Source organism: Vipera ursinii (genome assembly GCF_947247035.1).
Source record: "Vipera ursinii genome assembly, chromosome: 4".
In the NCBI taxonomy this organism is placed as follows: domain Eukaryota; kingdom Metazoa; phylum Chordata; class Lepidosauria; order Squamata; family Viperidae; genus Vipera; species Vipera ursinii.
In genome coordinates this window covers 55,781,109-55,799,331 of record NC_139514.1, presented here as the reverse complement: position 1 = coordinate 55,799,331, position 18,223 = coordinate 55,781,109, and the positions used below count along the sequence as shown (strand labels likewise).

Below are 18,223 nucleotides of genomic sequence, written 5' to 3'. Positions count from 1 at the left end.
TTGCCAACATACGCTGGATCATGGAGAAAGCTAGAGAGTTCCAGAAAAACATCTACTTCTGCTTCATTGACTATGCTAAAGCCTTTGATTGTGTGTATGACAACAAACTGTGGCAAGTTCTTAAAGAGATGGGAGTACCAGACCATCTTATTTGTCTCTTGAGAAACCTATATGCGGGCCAAGAAGCCACAGTGAGAACTCGACACGGAAACACTGATTGGTTCAAAATTGGAAAAGGAGTCCGGCAAGGCTGTATACTGTCGCCCTGCCTATTTAACTTATATGCAGAGCACATCATGAGAAAGGCAGGGTTAGAGGAATCAAAAGTTGGAATTAAGATTGCCGGGAGAAATATCAACAACCTAAGATATGCAGATGATACCATTCTAATGGCAGAAAGTGAAGAAGAACTAAAGAGCCTCTTGTTGTGGGTGAAGAAGTAGAGTGCAAAAGTTGGGTTGAAACTTAACATTAAGAAAACCAAGATCATGGCATCCGGCCCTCTCAATTCCTGGCAAATAGATGGGGAAGAAATGGAGGTAGTGACAGATTTTATTTTCCTAGGCTCCAAGATCACTGCAGATGGGGACTGTAACCAAGAAATTAAAAGATGCTTGCTCCTGGGGAGGAAAGCCATGGCAAATCTAGACAGCACACTAAAAAGCAGAGACATCACTTTGCCAACAAAAGTGTGTATAGTCAAGGCTATGGTCTTCCCAGTTGCAATGTATGGCTGTGAAAGTTGGACCATAAGAGCACCAAAAAATTGACGCCTTTGAACTATGGTGCTGGAGAAGACTCCTGCGAGTCCCTTGGACAGCAAGGCGATCAAACCGGTCAGTCCTAGAGGAGATCAACCCTAGAAGGCCAGATCCTGAAGTTGAAACTCAAATACTTTGGCCACCTAATGAGAAGGAAGGACTCACTGGAGAATAGCCTAATGCTGGGAAAGGTTGAGGGAAATAGAAGAAAGTGATGACAGAGAATGAGGTGGCTGGATGGAGTCACTGAAGCAGTAGGCGTGAGCTTAAATGGATTCCAGAAGATGGTAGAGGACAGGAAGGCCTGGAGGAACGTTGTCCATGGGGTCGCGATGGGTCGGACATGACTTCGCAGCTAACAACAACAATATAATTAACATCCTTCCCCTCTTTCTTCCCTACCTTGTCAGTTAATTTTCTATGCGGCTATGCCTAATCTCTGCTGATTTGATTTGGGGATAAGTCTTCCCAAATAGCTTTTTAAATGCATTGGTATTTATATTTCTACTAAATTTGGGAAACTCCAAACTTACTACTACTTTGCTATTGTGCACGCATGTGACATTTCATTTATATTAGTGTTTACACAGAAATCACTATACAGATGAACTCTGATGATTTAGTTTATCTAACTGAAATATCTCCTTTACTCCAGGGAGCATTTTTTTTTCCTGAAATCAATCTGATTGCCTAGACCTGGAGGTGGTAAGTAAGAAAGGGAAATAAAATAGTACCTCCTTCCTTCGCAGTTTGTGTATTCTTTTGTTTTGCAAAACAGGAAAACCATAACTATAAATGTTCATTTTGATAAATAACAAGTTACAAAAGATATGCTTATTGTGCTTCCTCTACAGGAATAACTCTAAGATGTTTTACTCGATTTTTTAAACTGCATCTTAAAAATAAGTCCAATAACTTCAAGACATGAAGGGGCAAAACAGATCAAAAATATTCTTTCAGCACACATACCAGATGCCTGGTTTTCAAAAAATGTCTTTTAACTAGTTTACTACCCTACGCAGAGGAACCTGCCACTATGATAATTCTTACCTTAATTGCTGCTACAAGGACTACAATTAGAAAATATGCATGAAATGCTTTTATTGGAATTCTTAAAGTCTTAATTCAGCTGAAAGAGTCAATTATGGGACAATAAGCTTGTAAGCGTGTGGGTCTGCACTTAGTTGTTTAAACGATTCCGAAGAATAAATAAATAAAGCAAGACATTTAAGACCTGTTTACCCAGGGAGCAATCGGGCTGAGTAAAAACTTTAGGGATTGCGTTGAAATCTATTGCTCTTAGCGGCGTGGTATCGAAGACTCCTCGCTTCCTCCTGACTGAATTGCAAAGGAACTGCAATGGGATGCTCCCACCCGTGAGAAGGAACAAACCGCGCTAAAGGAATTGACAACGCTTAGCTGTAATTTGCACCGACAAACTTCTTCCTGCTGTCTAACAGCATAACTGACACAGAAGAGGGAGGGAGGGAAAAAAGACGTCACCGCCTAGGACCCGGTCGCCCTGGCGACCTTAATCCAGAAGTTCCGCCTCCTAGACGCCGGGAAGGGGGCGGTGTCCACAGGGAACGCCGTCTCCATGGTGTTACAGCTGGGTGCAGCATGTCGGATCTTGGCTCGGAAGAGATCGAAGAGGAGGCAGAGAATGATTTAGGGGTCAGTGGGGGCTACGGGGATGGGGGAGAGACAAAGAGAAGGGGCTGGCTATAAATGACAACGGGGTAGAGGAGTAGGAATGGGTCAGAAGTTGTAAAAGCGAGGCTCTCCCATGGGAGCTGCTTTTCTGAGTAAAGCCCGCCTGGCTGGACATCTTTTTCAGTTGATATTTTTCACGATGACTCTTTTGCAACTAAATTTGTGCATATTTTTATAACGATAGGAACATTTGGAAAAGACAAATATCATCATAAATCATGAATTAAGCTTATTATAAACCAGCGCAGAAATAATTAAAATTCAAAAACTGGGGTGGCAACAAGTTGCCAAAATATTATAGTAAAACACAGAAGATTCTACAAAACGTATTCTTTAAAAGGTGCAATTAAAATAAAAGCAGAAAGTTGACTATTTTTTCTTATTTTTTGAAGATTCAAATACGGAGGCCAATATGTATACTTCACATTGCTTTTAAACTGGAAGGAGCTGAATTCTGCTTGCAGAACACATTAACTGCATGCTTGAAGGTCTTGGGTTCAGTTTCTAGTAATAGGAACAATCTCTGTTTGAAACCCTGGAAATTTCCAGAAGAATAATAAGTGCTTTGGGCAGCAAAAGCAAGTGTGATCTTGCAAGATCTTAAAAATACCAATATTGTTTCAAGGGAATAATAGGGTACTGAACATCATAGTCTAATAACAATGTAGTACTGAACCAGTGGTCTGACTCATGATAAAGCAACTTCACGTATTCTGATGTTTATATAAATACAGCTTTGAAACGTTTTAATTCTCTAAGCATATTAATGTTTAGTATAGTATCAAGTGTAGCTAAGTAATGACTCTGGTGATCCCATAGTAGCTAGAATATTGGACTGTGATCAAGGAGATGCAAAATCAAGGAGATTCCCCATTTGGTAATGAAGCTCATTGGGTGACTGCTCAAATCAGTATCACTCTGCCCCTTCTATCTACAAGGTAGTTCTTAATACTGATAATATGAGGCAAGGTTTTCATGACTGAGCATCTGAAGAGCAGCATAGACATGTCATACAGTATGGTCGTTATTGTTACTTAACTAGGAATATGAAGGTGGACGCAATGAGGCTGGTGAACGGCATGGACATGGGAAAGCCAGATTACCCAATGGAGATACCTATGAGGGAGAATATGCAAATGGTAAAAGAAATGGAAAGGTAAGATTTAGTTAGAAATAACTTGTTCATTATATATACTAATGAAAAAAATCAACTGTATCTTCTTAGCCAAATTAAAACAAGAGATAAGGATCAATGGCTTCAGGGAAACTCACAGTTTGCTTGTTTATTTATTTCCTTACTAAATTAAGGGGAGTCCCTTAATTGCAGAGCTAGGGGTAGCCCAAAAGCCTTGATAGTGGGTAGTCTTATGACTGAAGCTCCTCCCTTTCGTGCATGAGATATTGATGCATATATAAAGCACATATGCTGTCATGACTGTTATCTTGGTTTTTTTTTGGCTTCCCTGTAGATAACAGAATAACAAAGTTGGAAAGCATCTTGGGGGTCTTGTAGTCCAACCCCCTATTCAAGAAGGAAATTGTACAGCATTTCAGACAAATGGTTGTCCAAGACCCTATAGACAGAAAAATCCCAAAATCAAGTAAGATTTGAGCATGCTCAATAAGCATAGAATGCAACCAACCCCCACCACCTCCCAAAAAAAGAGAGGGAATACAATTGCATCACTGGAGCAGTCTATTGTATAATATTCTACTGTATGTCTCACTTCTTTTGTATTAGGCCATTTTCCAAGTATAACCATTGCAATAAAGCATCTCTGTAATATATATGTTTCAGGGTACATATAGATTTAAAAATGGTGCAAGGTACATTGGTGAATACCTTGAAAATAAAAAACATGGCAATGGGATCTTTATTTATCCAGATGGATCAAAATATGAAGGTATTTATATTTTCTTCATTCAAATAGTACCACACCACTGACAGAAGATTATTGAAGATGTTATTATCTAATCATGTTGTTAAAAGGAAATATACCTAAGTATATATGCCTAAGTATATTTGCCGGCAATGGAAAAAAAAATCACGATACGTCTTAACATCTCACGTGAAGTTGTGACTTTGACACCCCTGATCTGGATGAATTGATCCAAAGTCAGTATCTGCACTTTCATCCAATTTTTCCACATTACCATCTTTTTCCCAATTTTTAATGTTAGATTTCCCCATGAAGTCAATTTAGCATAGAAAAAGTATTGCAACTTTTTTTTAGATATTACATTACATAGCTTTCTAACTGATATAATTGTATATAGAGGAACTAGAGTTCTATTGTATGTAGAACCTAGAACAGGGGTAGGCAACCTCGGCTCTTTTATGACTCATGGACTTCAACTCCCAGAATTCCTGAGTCAGCTGACTCAGGAATTCTGGGAGTTGAAGTCCATGAGTCACAAAAGAGCCAGGTTGCCTACCCCTGACCTAGAACTTTACACTGAGGTAGAATTTGCTCATCTGGTTGTGTGACATCAACCTTGCCCAGATTCCTGCTACAGGCTAAGTTGTCTTTTATCTGACTTATCTAACGTATTTATTTGTGTTATTGTCATTACTTTCTTCTGTCATTTCTATAGGATTCTTTTAGTTCAGTGTGACCTTGCTCTCTCAATCATGATAACAAAATTTGGATTGTTTTTATTACTGCATAAATACTGTATACTTTTCTTTAAAGTAATGTAAATATAAAGACCAAACACTATGGTTTATAAAGCCTATTTATTGCAGGAGACTGGGTGGAGGATCAAAGACATGGAAATGGAGTTTATTCTTACATAAATGGAGACACATACACTGGAGAGTGGTTCAATAATTATAGGTTTGCTTCGCCTGATTTCAGATTTATGTTTTACTTCTTATAAGTGTCCTCCAGAGATGTTAAACTACAGTTTCTATCATCTTTTGAGATTGTGGCTGTATGATGATTTTATTTATTGTGAGACTAATAGACTACAGTAGATGAAAATGTTGTCAATGATTTTCCAACTAATGTGGGTTGTGCAATTTCTACAGCCCTAATTATGTAATTTAATAGAGGGACCATTGATATATTCATTGGTTTTTTTTCCCTGAGCAACATAGAAATCTCATTTAACAACAAGTCTTAATTCTAACAGAAACATTTATTATTAGCTATCTTCTTTTCTTTTACTATATCTTGGATATCCTGGTGTTGGAAATGATTAGACTTGTTTATGATTATAGTTTATACTATTTTACTCCATTAGCCATCCAGAGAGCAGTGTTATTAGACAGCAATATAAATACAGTAAACAAAGGAGGACTCTTTTTAGCTGAAAATAAATATACATTACCTGTTGCAGCAACCTAGTGGTTTGCATTCTTATTGAAGATATATCTCTATCCAGGGCTTTTTTTGTCATAGAACGCTCAGAACGGAGTTCCGGCACCTTTTTTGGATGGAACCTTGTAGGGTAGGCAAGGCAGGTTGTATGACGTGTGAGTTCCGGCACCTTTTTCTTTTACAAAAAAAAGCACTGTCTCTATCTATATAACACACAGACATTTCAGTGCAGGTAATTTAATCAATGATTTTAATCAGATTTTTCTTAACACTTGATTATTTAATTTGCCTTGATTTAAATTAATCCATTCCTTGACAATGTGAGCAAGATTGTATGCAGGATTAAATGATAAGAATTTCTTCTGTCTTAATACAAAGCAACTTTTCCCCCCCTCTCCAATAGACATGGGCAAGGTACTTATTTCTATGCATTAACTGGTTCTAAATATGTTGGCACTTGGGCGAATGGGCAACAAGAAGGAGCTGCTGAACTTGTTCACCTAAACCACAGGTTCCAGGGAAAGTTTGTGAATAAAAATGTATGTATGTAAGAAATTATATTGCTTTCTGAAAAATGTGCATTAGGCATAGAAAATAAAAGACTTTCAGCTTCTTTTGTATCTAATCCCATTTTAGTTATGATAATTCTGGTATACAGAAACTCATTTTGTACAGAAAACTCCAGTATTTGCACAGTCATTTAGATCAGGGCTTTTCAACCAGTGGTACGGGTACCACCTGTGGTACATTGGCACCTAGCAGGTGGTACGTGGCCATCCTAAAAAAGTGGTAGCGGGGGAGGGGAATGAGCACAAGCCTGAGCGAGAGATGGCTGGAGCTGCAGGGCTGTCAGGGCTTAGCGGAAGCGCCAGGATCAGTGCCAGGCTCCAGCTGGAGCTCGGCGCTGATCCTGGCCCTTCTGCTGAGCCCAGAAGAAGCTCCGATCAGCTGGAATGTTGCAGCATCTCCAGGGTCTTGTGATTTACATTCAGGTGCTTGGCAACTGATTCATATTTATGATGGTCACAGTGTCCCAGGGTCATGTGAAGTGACCAAAACCTGCTGCAACCACCCAGCAGAGGGGGGAAAAATAAAAACCAAACACCCCCCCCCCCACCCCACCCCTGCTGCCAATCCTCAACAGAAATGCTCACAACAATGAAAACCTCAGACAGGAGGAAGAACGCAGCTGGGCGGGCAGGCAGGTGTCTTGCTCGGCTGTTGCTTGGGGGGCACTTTTTTCAGTGCCATTCTAACTTCAAACAGTCATTAAATGAACTGTTGTAAGTCGAGGACTACCTGTACTTCACTTTTTTCCTTTTTTTTTTTGGTCATCAAGTTTTTGACACCTTGCTAGGCAACTGGTGGTACTCGGATGTTGCCATATCCTAAAAGTGGTACAATGGGTGAAAAAGTTGAAAAGCCCTGATTTAGATGAACAAGTATTTTTCAACCACTATTTTGAACGAGCCCTAGAGATATTTTGATTAGCAAGAATATGTTTGTTTTATTTTCATAAGAAATTCATAATGGCTACAACGAAAGCAATAAAGAATCTTGACCATCTTTAGAAAAAGCACATTTATTATTGTATAAAGTTTGGGGGACTTCAGTTTAGCAGAGGCATGGAGTGTGGGCAGACACGTAGAAAAATGTAGAAATGAAGTTAAAATAAAATGAAAGAAGGTTTTCATGAAGAACAGTAACAATGTTCAAGTCAGGAACAATAGATCTTGTAAGGTTGAAATGTTTTCTCACTTATTTCTGAGTGTAGTCCTTTCTGAAGTGTCCCCCCCCCCGCGAAACTAAACTGTTTATTCTTATACAATCCTGAAGGGAATTGCTGATAGATGCCGTGAATGGTACAGCATAACTGTGAAAATATTTTAGAATATAAAACTGTTGAAATATTACTAATATAAGTTCCTTTGTTTATACAGCCATTAGGTGCTGGGAAGTATATATTTGATATTGGATGTGAGCAGCATGGTGATTATTGTCAGGAGGTAAGTGCTATTGGGTTAAATCATACTAACAACCAGGAAACCCAGAATTATACTTTTATTTTTACTATATTTAATTCTGTCTAGCAGTTAAATAATAAAATAACTGTTACAACAAAGTGTATATTTTAATTTAAGTGTAGTTTTATAAAACCAACACTTTTGATAGCTAGCAATGCTAAAATTACTTCAACTATCTGGCTTATTTTTTCTAGAAGGAAATTGATTTTGATTTTCCTCCCCTTCCCCATTCATCTTTTGGAGCAATACTTGCCTTGAATCCACACTGACCTTCGCCAAATAGGGCGGAAGAGGATTCTGTACAATATTCACTTTTCCCTAACTTTGCAAGGTCAGTTGAATCATCTAGTTGTTGCATTAATTATAATTAAATCATAATTAATTAAGGCAAGACTTGAAGAACTTTCTTGTTGTCACTTGATGCATCAATAGTTTGCCCAAATCAAAAGTAACAATTTTATAGTTTTGTGCAGTTATTGAAAATAGATTGCCATTTTATATTCTGTATGCAAAAAGGCAATCTATCCTTATTGAATATAGAAATAGAAATAGCACTTACACTTATATACCACTCCACAGTGCTTTACAGCCCTCTCTAAGCAGTTTACAGAGTCAGCATAGTGCTCCCAACAATCTGGTCCTCATTTTATTGGCCTTGGAAGGATGGAAGCCTTCAATCAATCAATCAATCAATCAAATAAATGTAAAGCAAGCATACCTAGTTTTCAGACATACGTGATTATCATGCATCTTATCCTTTGTGAATGTTGTGTAGCAGTTATCTCACAAATACCCTGTGTTGTTTTAATAAATCTGCCTTTCCCCAGAACTTTTAAACTTTCCTCCTTGAACTTTTAAACTTTTGTATAATAAAAATAACATTTCATTTGATCCTTTTTGTAATTTGCTTAGCTCATACAGTACTGTACAAACCAAGGAAAAAGAAGGAGTAACAAACAAATACCTTCTACTCAGAATTATGAGAAACAATTAGCCACTGAAATCTTTTCAAATGAGGTGTCTTTTGGCTTTGAAATAGAATGATTTTGCATGATTTGCTTGCATGTCACTTAAGTTAGAAAGAAATGTAGGGTAAACATTCCTTTGATGTATTAATTGGCATTATATTCCCCACACATCCTAAATAATTATTTTAGCTATTTTTTGCTTGTTTGCTTCCTTTTGTTTGAATATGATGGTTCATTTTTATTTATAGAGACTATTTTTTGCAATTTATGTTGGTAGAGAAAATACTTTTATTTCCTAGAGTTTCCAGATGTTTGAGTGAAACACAGCGATGGATTAAAGTAAATTATAGGGGCAGTGCAATAGAAATGGGACTTTCTTGCATAGAAAGACAAACCAATGGCAGATGGGATGGCCAATAGGTTTCTTAAACGAAATTTTATGAAATGCTGCATGGCAAATATATCTAGCAGCACTTATATATTTAAGGGATAGCGTTTGCATCACAACACATGCTTGTCAGTTGTGCAATTTAATTTAATTTAATTTAATTTAATTTAATTTAATTATTTAATTTAATTTAATTTAATTTAATTCTCCATGTATCTAGTTGTTTTAGGGGAAAATATTCTTGAACCATCAAAAGTATAACAAAATGCCAGTATTCAGTTATTAGGTTTTTGTTGTTGATGATAAAGCACCTAGTATTTTCTTGGTAAATATTTCCAAAATGGAGAGTGGATTCTTTCAGCATCATTTTAAGGATATTGAAATCACAAAAGCAATGCACAAATTAAAAACGGCATCTGATTAATTAGATTTAACATAGTGTTGCAGAGTAACACAAATATTTCAAACCAATTAGTCAAAGCAAAATTTGTTACTAAATAGAAGGTCATAAATGTAAGGCAATACTCTCCCAGAAAATAGCTCCAATGTTTAAATATAGACTATTTTTAAAGAGCACCCACCAGGAACATGGTTTAGTAATTTAGGCTTGGAGAAATATCTGGCTCTGTGCATTGTTGGGAATTGCTAAGATGCGTGATGTCAGTGCTGCAAACATTGAGATGTTTTCGCACTGACAATATAAGAGACAGCCTGTTATTTTAATTGCTTCATTTGGGGTGGGGGAGGGAGAGGAAATCTACCCAGATGTTGTGAGAAGATGAGAAAAGTCCCCGTACAGAATGGGAAGTGAAACCTCATATGTAAAACTAATTGGATAATGTGATTTATGATGTGTAGATAAGGGCGGGGATTGTGTGTCTGTTATGATGGGTTTTGAGGGGAGGAGATTTCAGATTCTGGCATGCCTCCATGAGTGCCGATGTTTCATTTCATTATTAAGACTTTTTAGATAAACAGTGTTTGCATTTTGTTTGAACTGTCTCATTTATTGGAACCATGACACGTGAAGCCTGTGGTGCATGGGTCTTCATAAACTCTTAAGAAAAGCTTTTATCACAAATAGACTGGCCATTTCCTTTTTCATTTCTGTTATTGTTCTGAATATTAATCCTCCTTTAGGAGAAAACAGAAGAAGAGGAGGAAGAAGAAACTTTGGTATCAATGACTCCAAAATGGAAAGCAACAAAAATTACTAACCTAACCCTTTGGGTACCTGAAGAACCGCCGCCTCCAGAACCAGCTCCGGCAGCTGCAGAAGCTCCGGCAGTTGAGGAACCTGGAGTTGCAGGTTTGTATTTTGACTTTCGAGCAACCTTTCGTGCATCCATGAATTCATTTCAGGGGTGCCAACTTAATAGATCAAAGTCTTGAGCACACTCAGAAAGCTATATCGGTAGGGAGAATCCAGAGTCGACACTGTCATTGTTTGTATTACCAGAAATCTTTATTATCTTTAAGAAGTAGTTATTACCAGTTTTTGATAGTATCTTTTTCTAGACAGCTACTGTTTAGCTCCAGTTGTTCAGAGCCTGCTTACCTTATTTTATGCTGTACATAATTGTAATGTGATCTATGTGGAGTCAGCTTTAGGCTTGATCTGGAAGCTGCCATTGGTGTAAAACCGTGGTGTCAAAGTCAATTTCATTGAGGGCTGCATCAGCATTGCGATTGTCCTCTGGGGGCCGGGTGGGTGTGGCCTACTGAGTGGGCGTGGCTAGAGTGCATATGGCCTACTGGGTGGGCGTGGCCAGCTCTACATCGTTCGCATCAAGGGTGCCTATGGGGGCCTGGGCAGGAGTGGGACAGATGTGAGGGTCTCTGGCAGAAGGAGGGTCTCTGGGCCAGGGCCAAGGCAGTGGAGGCCGTTCCCTCACTGTTTCCAGGATGGCTTCGCGGACCACATGAAACCACTTTGCGGGCCGGATCCGGCCCCCAGGCCTTGTGTTTGACATGTCTGGTGTAGAATGTGAAAGCAGAGTTGCTGATAGGAGACACTTGGTTATGCTTATTATACCTCTCTTGAAGCAGGTATACTGGTAGTCAACTACCAAAGCAAATAGTCAATCAGCAAACTATATAACTATGACATATAAGACCCTGGTTGGGGATCAAGATGTCAAACCGACTCTTTATGGAACTATTTGAGTGTTAAGAGAATTACAAGAGGCCCTGCTGTATATTGCTGGATTGATGTATGACAATTTATACTCACGGATCTTGTGGCAATGCCTGCATTTTAGAATGTTTCGTCTTTGAAATGACCTCTTTGGAAAATCTCCCCCTTCAGCGTGGACTTCTCTTTACAAATTGGGATGGCATTGGGAGAAGAACAAAGCAAGGACTGTCCTTTTTTTCCTTAACACTTTTACGTTGCTTTAATCAATGCTTTTTCTTCCTCTGTGTTAGGAATTCCTATTGCCGTATTTGTCTTACAAAGGGAAAAAAAAAGACTGTTGTCATCTGTTTAGGAGGAGAACGTCAGGTCGTACATTATTAATGAAAAAGAAATAGCACGGAAATTAAGTAAGGCAGATGTTACTTGCTTTTCTAATTTTTCCTTCCCTTCTCCGCACCTTTTTTTAAAATTTCAGCTGGTGAGGAGAATGCTGCTGAAGGACCCCCAGAAAGTACCGAGGTGGCTGCAGAAGCAGGGGAGGCCGCTGAAGCAGCCTCTTCACCGAAAGAGATGGAGGAAGAAGAGGAGGCAGCTAAAGATGACCAAGGAGATCAAGGTGAGGGCAAAGGGAGAGGGAACATGCAGTGCATAAGGAAGCTGGCTGCTCAGAAAGGATGTCAGCTGAGTGTTAAGTATTTACTCAATTTATCTCCTGCTTTTTGGTTAAAAGATCTTAAGACATGGTACACAAAAACAGTACACAAGACAACGCTAACGTCTTAGAATGTCTGGCAACTGTTTAGAGAAAGTGCTGTGATTTTGCAAAATAGTTCTACGCCAATGTACTTGAATTAAGAAGCACCATGTTGGGAAGCTTTTTGCTGTTTACAAAAAAAAGGAGGAAGGTGAAGAATCTGCAGTTTGGGCAAGGGCAAGATCACATGGCCGTGCCTGCCATCTTGGCTTTTGGCTTCTCCTTCCCATCTCCTCTCTCCCCCTCTCCCCTTTGAGGAACCTGTTCATGTAGACATTCAAAACTGTATTGTTTTTGAATGTGGATGTAAGAATTCGGCTCTCTGTTCCTAAATCATCGTGTTGGAATATAGCATTGTACAAAATTGCAAAGCCAAATCTTTACTAATAATGGATATACAAAACTTTTTTTAAAAAAAAACTTTACCAATATCCAATTGAACACCATTCTCTTTCCTCACAATCTGTACTTAAATCATCACACTCCTGATTTCTCTAAGATGTTCTTAGCATTTTAAAATCTGTTTTGCTCCGTTCTTCCTTTCCCGTCTTGTAATATTGTCTATATTTGGTTTTAGTTTAAGCCACTCAAGGAACTGTTTTCGGATTCTTTGGTTTGAACTACTACTTAGAAAAATGAGAATTCACAAATAACAGTATTGCTATTTTTAATGTTAATCTGTTTTTTCCCCCTCTACAACCATAGCTGAAGAAAAGGAAGAAGATACAAGAGAATCTGAACCCCAAGAATAACGGACACAAATTACAAAAACATGGAAAAAATTAGTTTTAATTCAGTCACATTGAAGTTCATTAATTGAGAATTTGAATACTTATTGAATTCTCTCCCTAAAATCATTGGCTAATTTTGCTGAGTATATGACTTTTATTTCTTTAGTTTATTAGCTGGTTTGCTTGCTTAATGTTGGAAGCAGCAGACTTGTTTCTTTTCCGTCTGAGGTAAGATTTCCACCTCCATCTTTACTCATTCCTGCCTCTTTTCTTCCTCCCCAACCCCCTCACCAAAAAAATTAAATGCTATCTTTTCTGAGTTTAAATAAGTTTGCTATGTATAGTTTAAAGAAACAATAAAATTTATATTGACTAAATTATATTGACTTATTTCTTCTACATAATATTTCTTTTTTTTTCTTTTCACTTTCTGTCCTTTTCCTTCTGGTCCAATAAAATTGCAAATAAATTCTGTTCAGTTTTCTGCATATCCCTCCAAGCGATTTTGTACAATTCCAAGCCATACTCTTTGGTCAGTTGTGATTCTAAAGGAATTAAAATTAACCACAGCCAACTTCAACCAATGGTTTAAAAAGGTTGGAAGACAGTACATAGACTGGAAGGAAATAAAAACCAAGGTACCTTCTTGGCTATATCAACATTCTGTTTTACTCCAGTCATATAAATGTTCCCACCATATTCCACAGGACTTACATGCAACCCTCAATCCAAAATAAGTAACATACCCATTGCAGCAAGTGACTCTGGACAGCCTACATCATAAAAACACAAAACAATTGTAACAATTCAAACAATAAATACACAGTATATGGCTGCTGAGTAAACACAATTCCCATAGTGTTTAAATTCATGATTCTGATTTTCATAATCAGAACATTTGAAGTAGCACTTTTGTAGCTGGGGGTTGAAATGTTTTACCACGGAGATGTCCTCGGACAAATGCTGGCTCTTCGGCTTTGAAACGGAGATGAGCACCGGCCCCTAGAGTCGGAAACGACTAGACCACATGTGTGGGGGGACCTTTACCTTTACCTTTTTATTTATTGGAATCAACTATATGTTAAGTATGAAAATATAACTTCTAAAATTATATCTGTACAGTATGTAAACATTTTTCAGTTAGATATTTATAATGTGATTTATAATAGCCAATTTTGTAGCTGATTAAAGAGAAAACATCCAAAAAATCAAAATATATTTTAGTTATAGCCAGCCTATCTATTCAGTGGTATTTAAGAGTAACAAATGACTTGATTTATTAGACTTTTGAATGTTTTCCCTACCAATTATGCTATCCAGTACGGGTATTGTTTAAATTCTGTACGGGATGATTGAATTTCATATTTAGAGCAATATGAAAGCTAAATATTGATTTTCAGAAACAAATATCAGAAGCATGCATCCACGGAATATATCTCAACAAATAGGAAAAAAAATCTGTGCGTTAGAAGGAAATATAAGTTTCCTGGTTGATTATACATCAGGTAAGTTAGCATGAGAAGCCTCTAGAGCAGGGGTAGGCAACCTCGGCTCTTTTATGACTTATGGACTTCAACTCCCAGAATTCCTGAGCCAGCCAAGCTGGCTCAGGAATTCTGGGAGTTGAAGTCCATGAGTCATAAAAGAGCCGAGGTTGCCTACCCCTGCTCTAGACTCACCTTTTTAGCTCTACTATGAAAAACACCTCTTGAATTTTGTATGATTCCAAATGAATTTTCTTCTTTAAACCAGCAGATCTTGTGTTTAACCAATTCCACTAGATGTCACCCAAGACTGTTGTACAGTTATTCTAATTTTAAAACATTGGGAAAATAAACGTGAAAATAAATTTCAAACTTGCCTGCATTTCTAGGCAAGTCTTTTAAGCAACAATTACATTTATTTAAAAAAAAATTAAATCTTGGGAGTGGATATAGGTGATATTCCCTTATTTCATTTGTAACTTTATATTTCTCCATCTCTCCCTTCCTACTTTTCTCTTTAAAAAACATCTGTTAAGGAGCAAAAATATTTAAACCCTTTTATAACTAGTACATAGAACATCAGAGTTGGAAGAAACCTAGGAGGTCTTCTAGTCAAGCAGGAAACCCTTTACCATTCCAGACAAGTGGTTATCGAGTCTCTTCTTAAAAGCCTCCAGTGTTGCAGCACCTACAACTTCTGTAGGGAAGTTGTGCTACTGGTTAATTGTTCTCACTGTTAGGAAAGTTCTTAGTTCTAGGTTGCTTCTCTCCTTGATGAATTTCCATCCATTGCTTCTTGTTCTGCCTTAAGGTGCTTTGGAGAATAGGTTGACCCCCTCTTCTCTGTGGCAGCCAATCAAATATTGGAATACTGCTATTATGTCACCCCATCTTTCACTAGACTAGACATATCCCTGCAACCATTTGTAGGAGGACAGCACCCTCCCCCCAGGAAGCTAGAAGCTGATGAGGACAAAGACCCCTAAAATCTACATATCCCACCCAAACTCTAAAGACATGGCCCTTAGGACAGTATAGGATTAACCCACCACCATCAAAATACCAAAAGGACATGCTCAAAGGCTCAGGTAACAGGAAGAACAACTCCAAATACAAAAGCCCAAGAAGGTATAAAAAACCATCACTCCCAGCAACATGTGGTCAGCTGCTCCAGAGCCTCATGTCTTGTGGTTCTGCTGTTCAATAAATTGCAGCCTTCTTTTTAAAGCACTCTCCATTTTGTTTATTCCCGGCTTGGACTGGACCTCGATGGAAGATTTTTCTTTCAACATGTTCTTCATATTATTTGGTCTTGGCCCTCTAAATGGTGGAGGAACATGGTGCTGATGGAAATATTGGGTCTTATTGCACCAAGGACTTCTCACCCAAGGTGGTTTATTTTAAAAGTTTTGGTCCAAAACAATAAGTGGATTGTACTTTCTATAGATGTCTTGGAAGTTAGTACATCAAAGCAATTTACAAAAGCTTCAGCCTAGAAAGGATTGTTTGCTAAAGCTTTTCTTCACAGTCCTTTTATATAGATTCCTCCAATTGTCCATGGAGGAGAAATTTATGAATTGTTACCATCGCCTCATTCTATTTACCTTATTATCAAGGCTGGCAACTGCTACTGCTCTTACAAATTTAACATGGGACAAGTTAAGGAAAATAATATACGTGTTCCCCTGGTTTTGCTGCTTCTACAATGAGTTGTCTTAATGATTCAAGAGTATTGGCAAATCGGTGTCACTCTTCTCCCCACCACCACCACCGCAAGAACTGGGTTTTGTGTACTGTACATTGATCGGCAATCGAAGCTGCTGATATTGACCTATAAAATTCTTCATGGCTTGGTACCCAACCAAGCAATTAGATCTAGGAGAGAGAAACTGCTTTAAATCCAACCCTTTCAGGAGTTTTGAGAGGGGAGGGGCTTGAGGCAAAGAGACTGCTTTTTCACCTCAGTACTGTCCTTGCTAGTTTTCTGCAAACTTTTAAAGATGAAGCTGTTTCAGAAAGCCTTTCCTAATGTTACTATCTCATTTTTATTTCTAGTGTAGTGTTGTGCTTTACTTTTGGAATGCATTGTTTTGTATTTTTTTTTCTATGGGAGCCACTGAGAGTTATTTTTGATTGCTGCAGCATAGAGTACGTATTTTTTTTATTAAATTTTTATATCACCCATCTCCTCTATAAGGTAATTCTGGGTGGCAAGCAAACAAATAGCAAAAGAAAAAAAAGAAGAAAATGAAAACAGAGTCAATGAAACTTTGATTTGCAAAAGCACACATACACAAAAAAGGTAACCTTGATTTGTGGAATGACCCAGAGAGAACAGAATCCTGTCACACTGAGACGATTCACCTAGGATTAGTGGTCTCTCCAGAGATTTTTCACATCAGTTTGAAGTCAGTAGCTGCTGGGCAGTTCTCAGTTTCTGAGGTATTAGATTTTTTTTTATAGTCAGATAATTGTATATTATTTTCATAGTAATATATTATGAGCTGCACAGAATCAGGTGATGACTAAATTGAATTAAATAAATGAACCTCATCATCAAGGGATCATTATAGACCAGACATGTCAAACACAAGGCCCGGGGGCCGGATGCGGCCCGCGAAGTGGTTTCATGTGGCCCACGAAGCCATCCTGGAAACAGTGAGGGAACGGCCCCCACTGCCTTGGCCCTGGCCCAGAGACCCTCCTTCTGCCAGAGACCCTCAGATCTGTCCCACTCCTGCCCAGGCCCCCATAGGCACCCTTGATTCGAACGATGTAGAGCTGGCCACGCCCACCCAGTAGGCCATACGCACTCTAGCCATGCCCACCCAGTAGGCCACCCCCACCCACCCCCCTGAGGGCAACTGCAATGCTGATGTGGCCCTCAATGAAATTGAGTTTGACACCCCTGTTATAGACTATGTCAATAGCAGAAACTACATTGCCAGAAGAGGGGAAAAAACTATTTAAAACTGGAACAGTTAGACAACTTTAAACTGCTTCAGCTGTGGGTAAAAAGCTGGGCAACTTTGTGCTATAGTAAGAAGGATGTGAAGATGACCCCTGAGTCAAGGATGTAACTACAAGCTTTCATTGCAAATTTGACTATTGGCCAGTCTGAGTCCTTCCTTTTTCTTCCACCATGCAACCGTGGTGGCCAAAATCCATCCAGCTACAGTTTGTTTTTTATAAATTATTTCAGAAAATTAATTGATAAATCCACACAACAGTAGTAAACGTACAAAATAAGAGCAATTATTCTACGTACAAAAGAAGAACAATTGTTTACTATGTACATCGTTGGTATCTTAAGAAAATGAAAACAAATGAGAAACATTTTAGATTAAGATTTGAGAATACTACTGTTGCCAAGGTTATGCATATTTATTCCCTAACCATCTAGAAAACGGTTTCAAATGTGTCAAGATACAAAAAAAGTCTGAATAGCATAAATAATAGATAAGAGAATTGTGTACATTCATCAAAAACACGTATTATTTGAAGTGCATTTCCACTCATTTCTCCAGCAGTTGTCACCTACAGCGATCATTCCACAAGAGGGCGCAATCTTACTTCTTTTAAGCTTTGCGGAAAGTCCAACTACATTTGGCCCCTCCTTCAGGTTTTCAATCCAGATGGACTGTATAATAAATATGACTTAACTTTCACAATTACGTACTGCCTGAATTTTCAGTTATTTGTTTTCTGCCCTAAGCTTTTGTCTATAAGACTGTATGCAGGGATTTTCTTGTTTTTAGTTATGGCATGTAAATTAAATTATTTTAGGTGTCATATGAATTCCTATCTCAGGAAATCTCCAACAAATATTATACTGATATGTCAGCTTACTTTTTATCAGCATAATGGATTTTAGAACAGCAAAACAGTAAACAATCCTTTTTGCTTCAATTGTACTGCAAATTACAGAACAATTCTGGCA

General features: G+C 38.2%; 1 protein-coding gene across 1 annotated transcript; it reads left to right on the top strand.

The window, feature by feature from the left end:
• Positions 1-2,381: 2,381 nt before the first annotated feature.
• On the top strand, positions 2,382-12,820 carry RSPH1 (radial spoke head component 1; the record flags this gene model as incomplete). Its single annotated transcript, XM_083361742.1, has 9 exons — positions 2,382-2,435; positions 3,517-3,630; positions 4,273-4,378; positions 5,221-5,311; positions 6,201-6,336; positions 7,738-7,803; positions 10,318-10,486; positions 11,790-11,930; positions 12,774-12,820. 9 exons carry the CDS (start codon positions 2,382-2,384, stop codon positions 12,818-12,820), a joined length of 924 nt encoding a protein of 307 aa, XP_083217868.1.
• Positions 12,821-18,223: the final 5,403 nt, after the last annotated feature.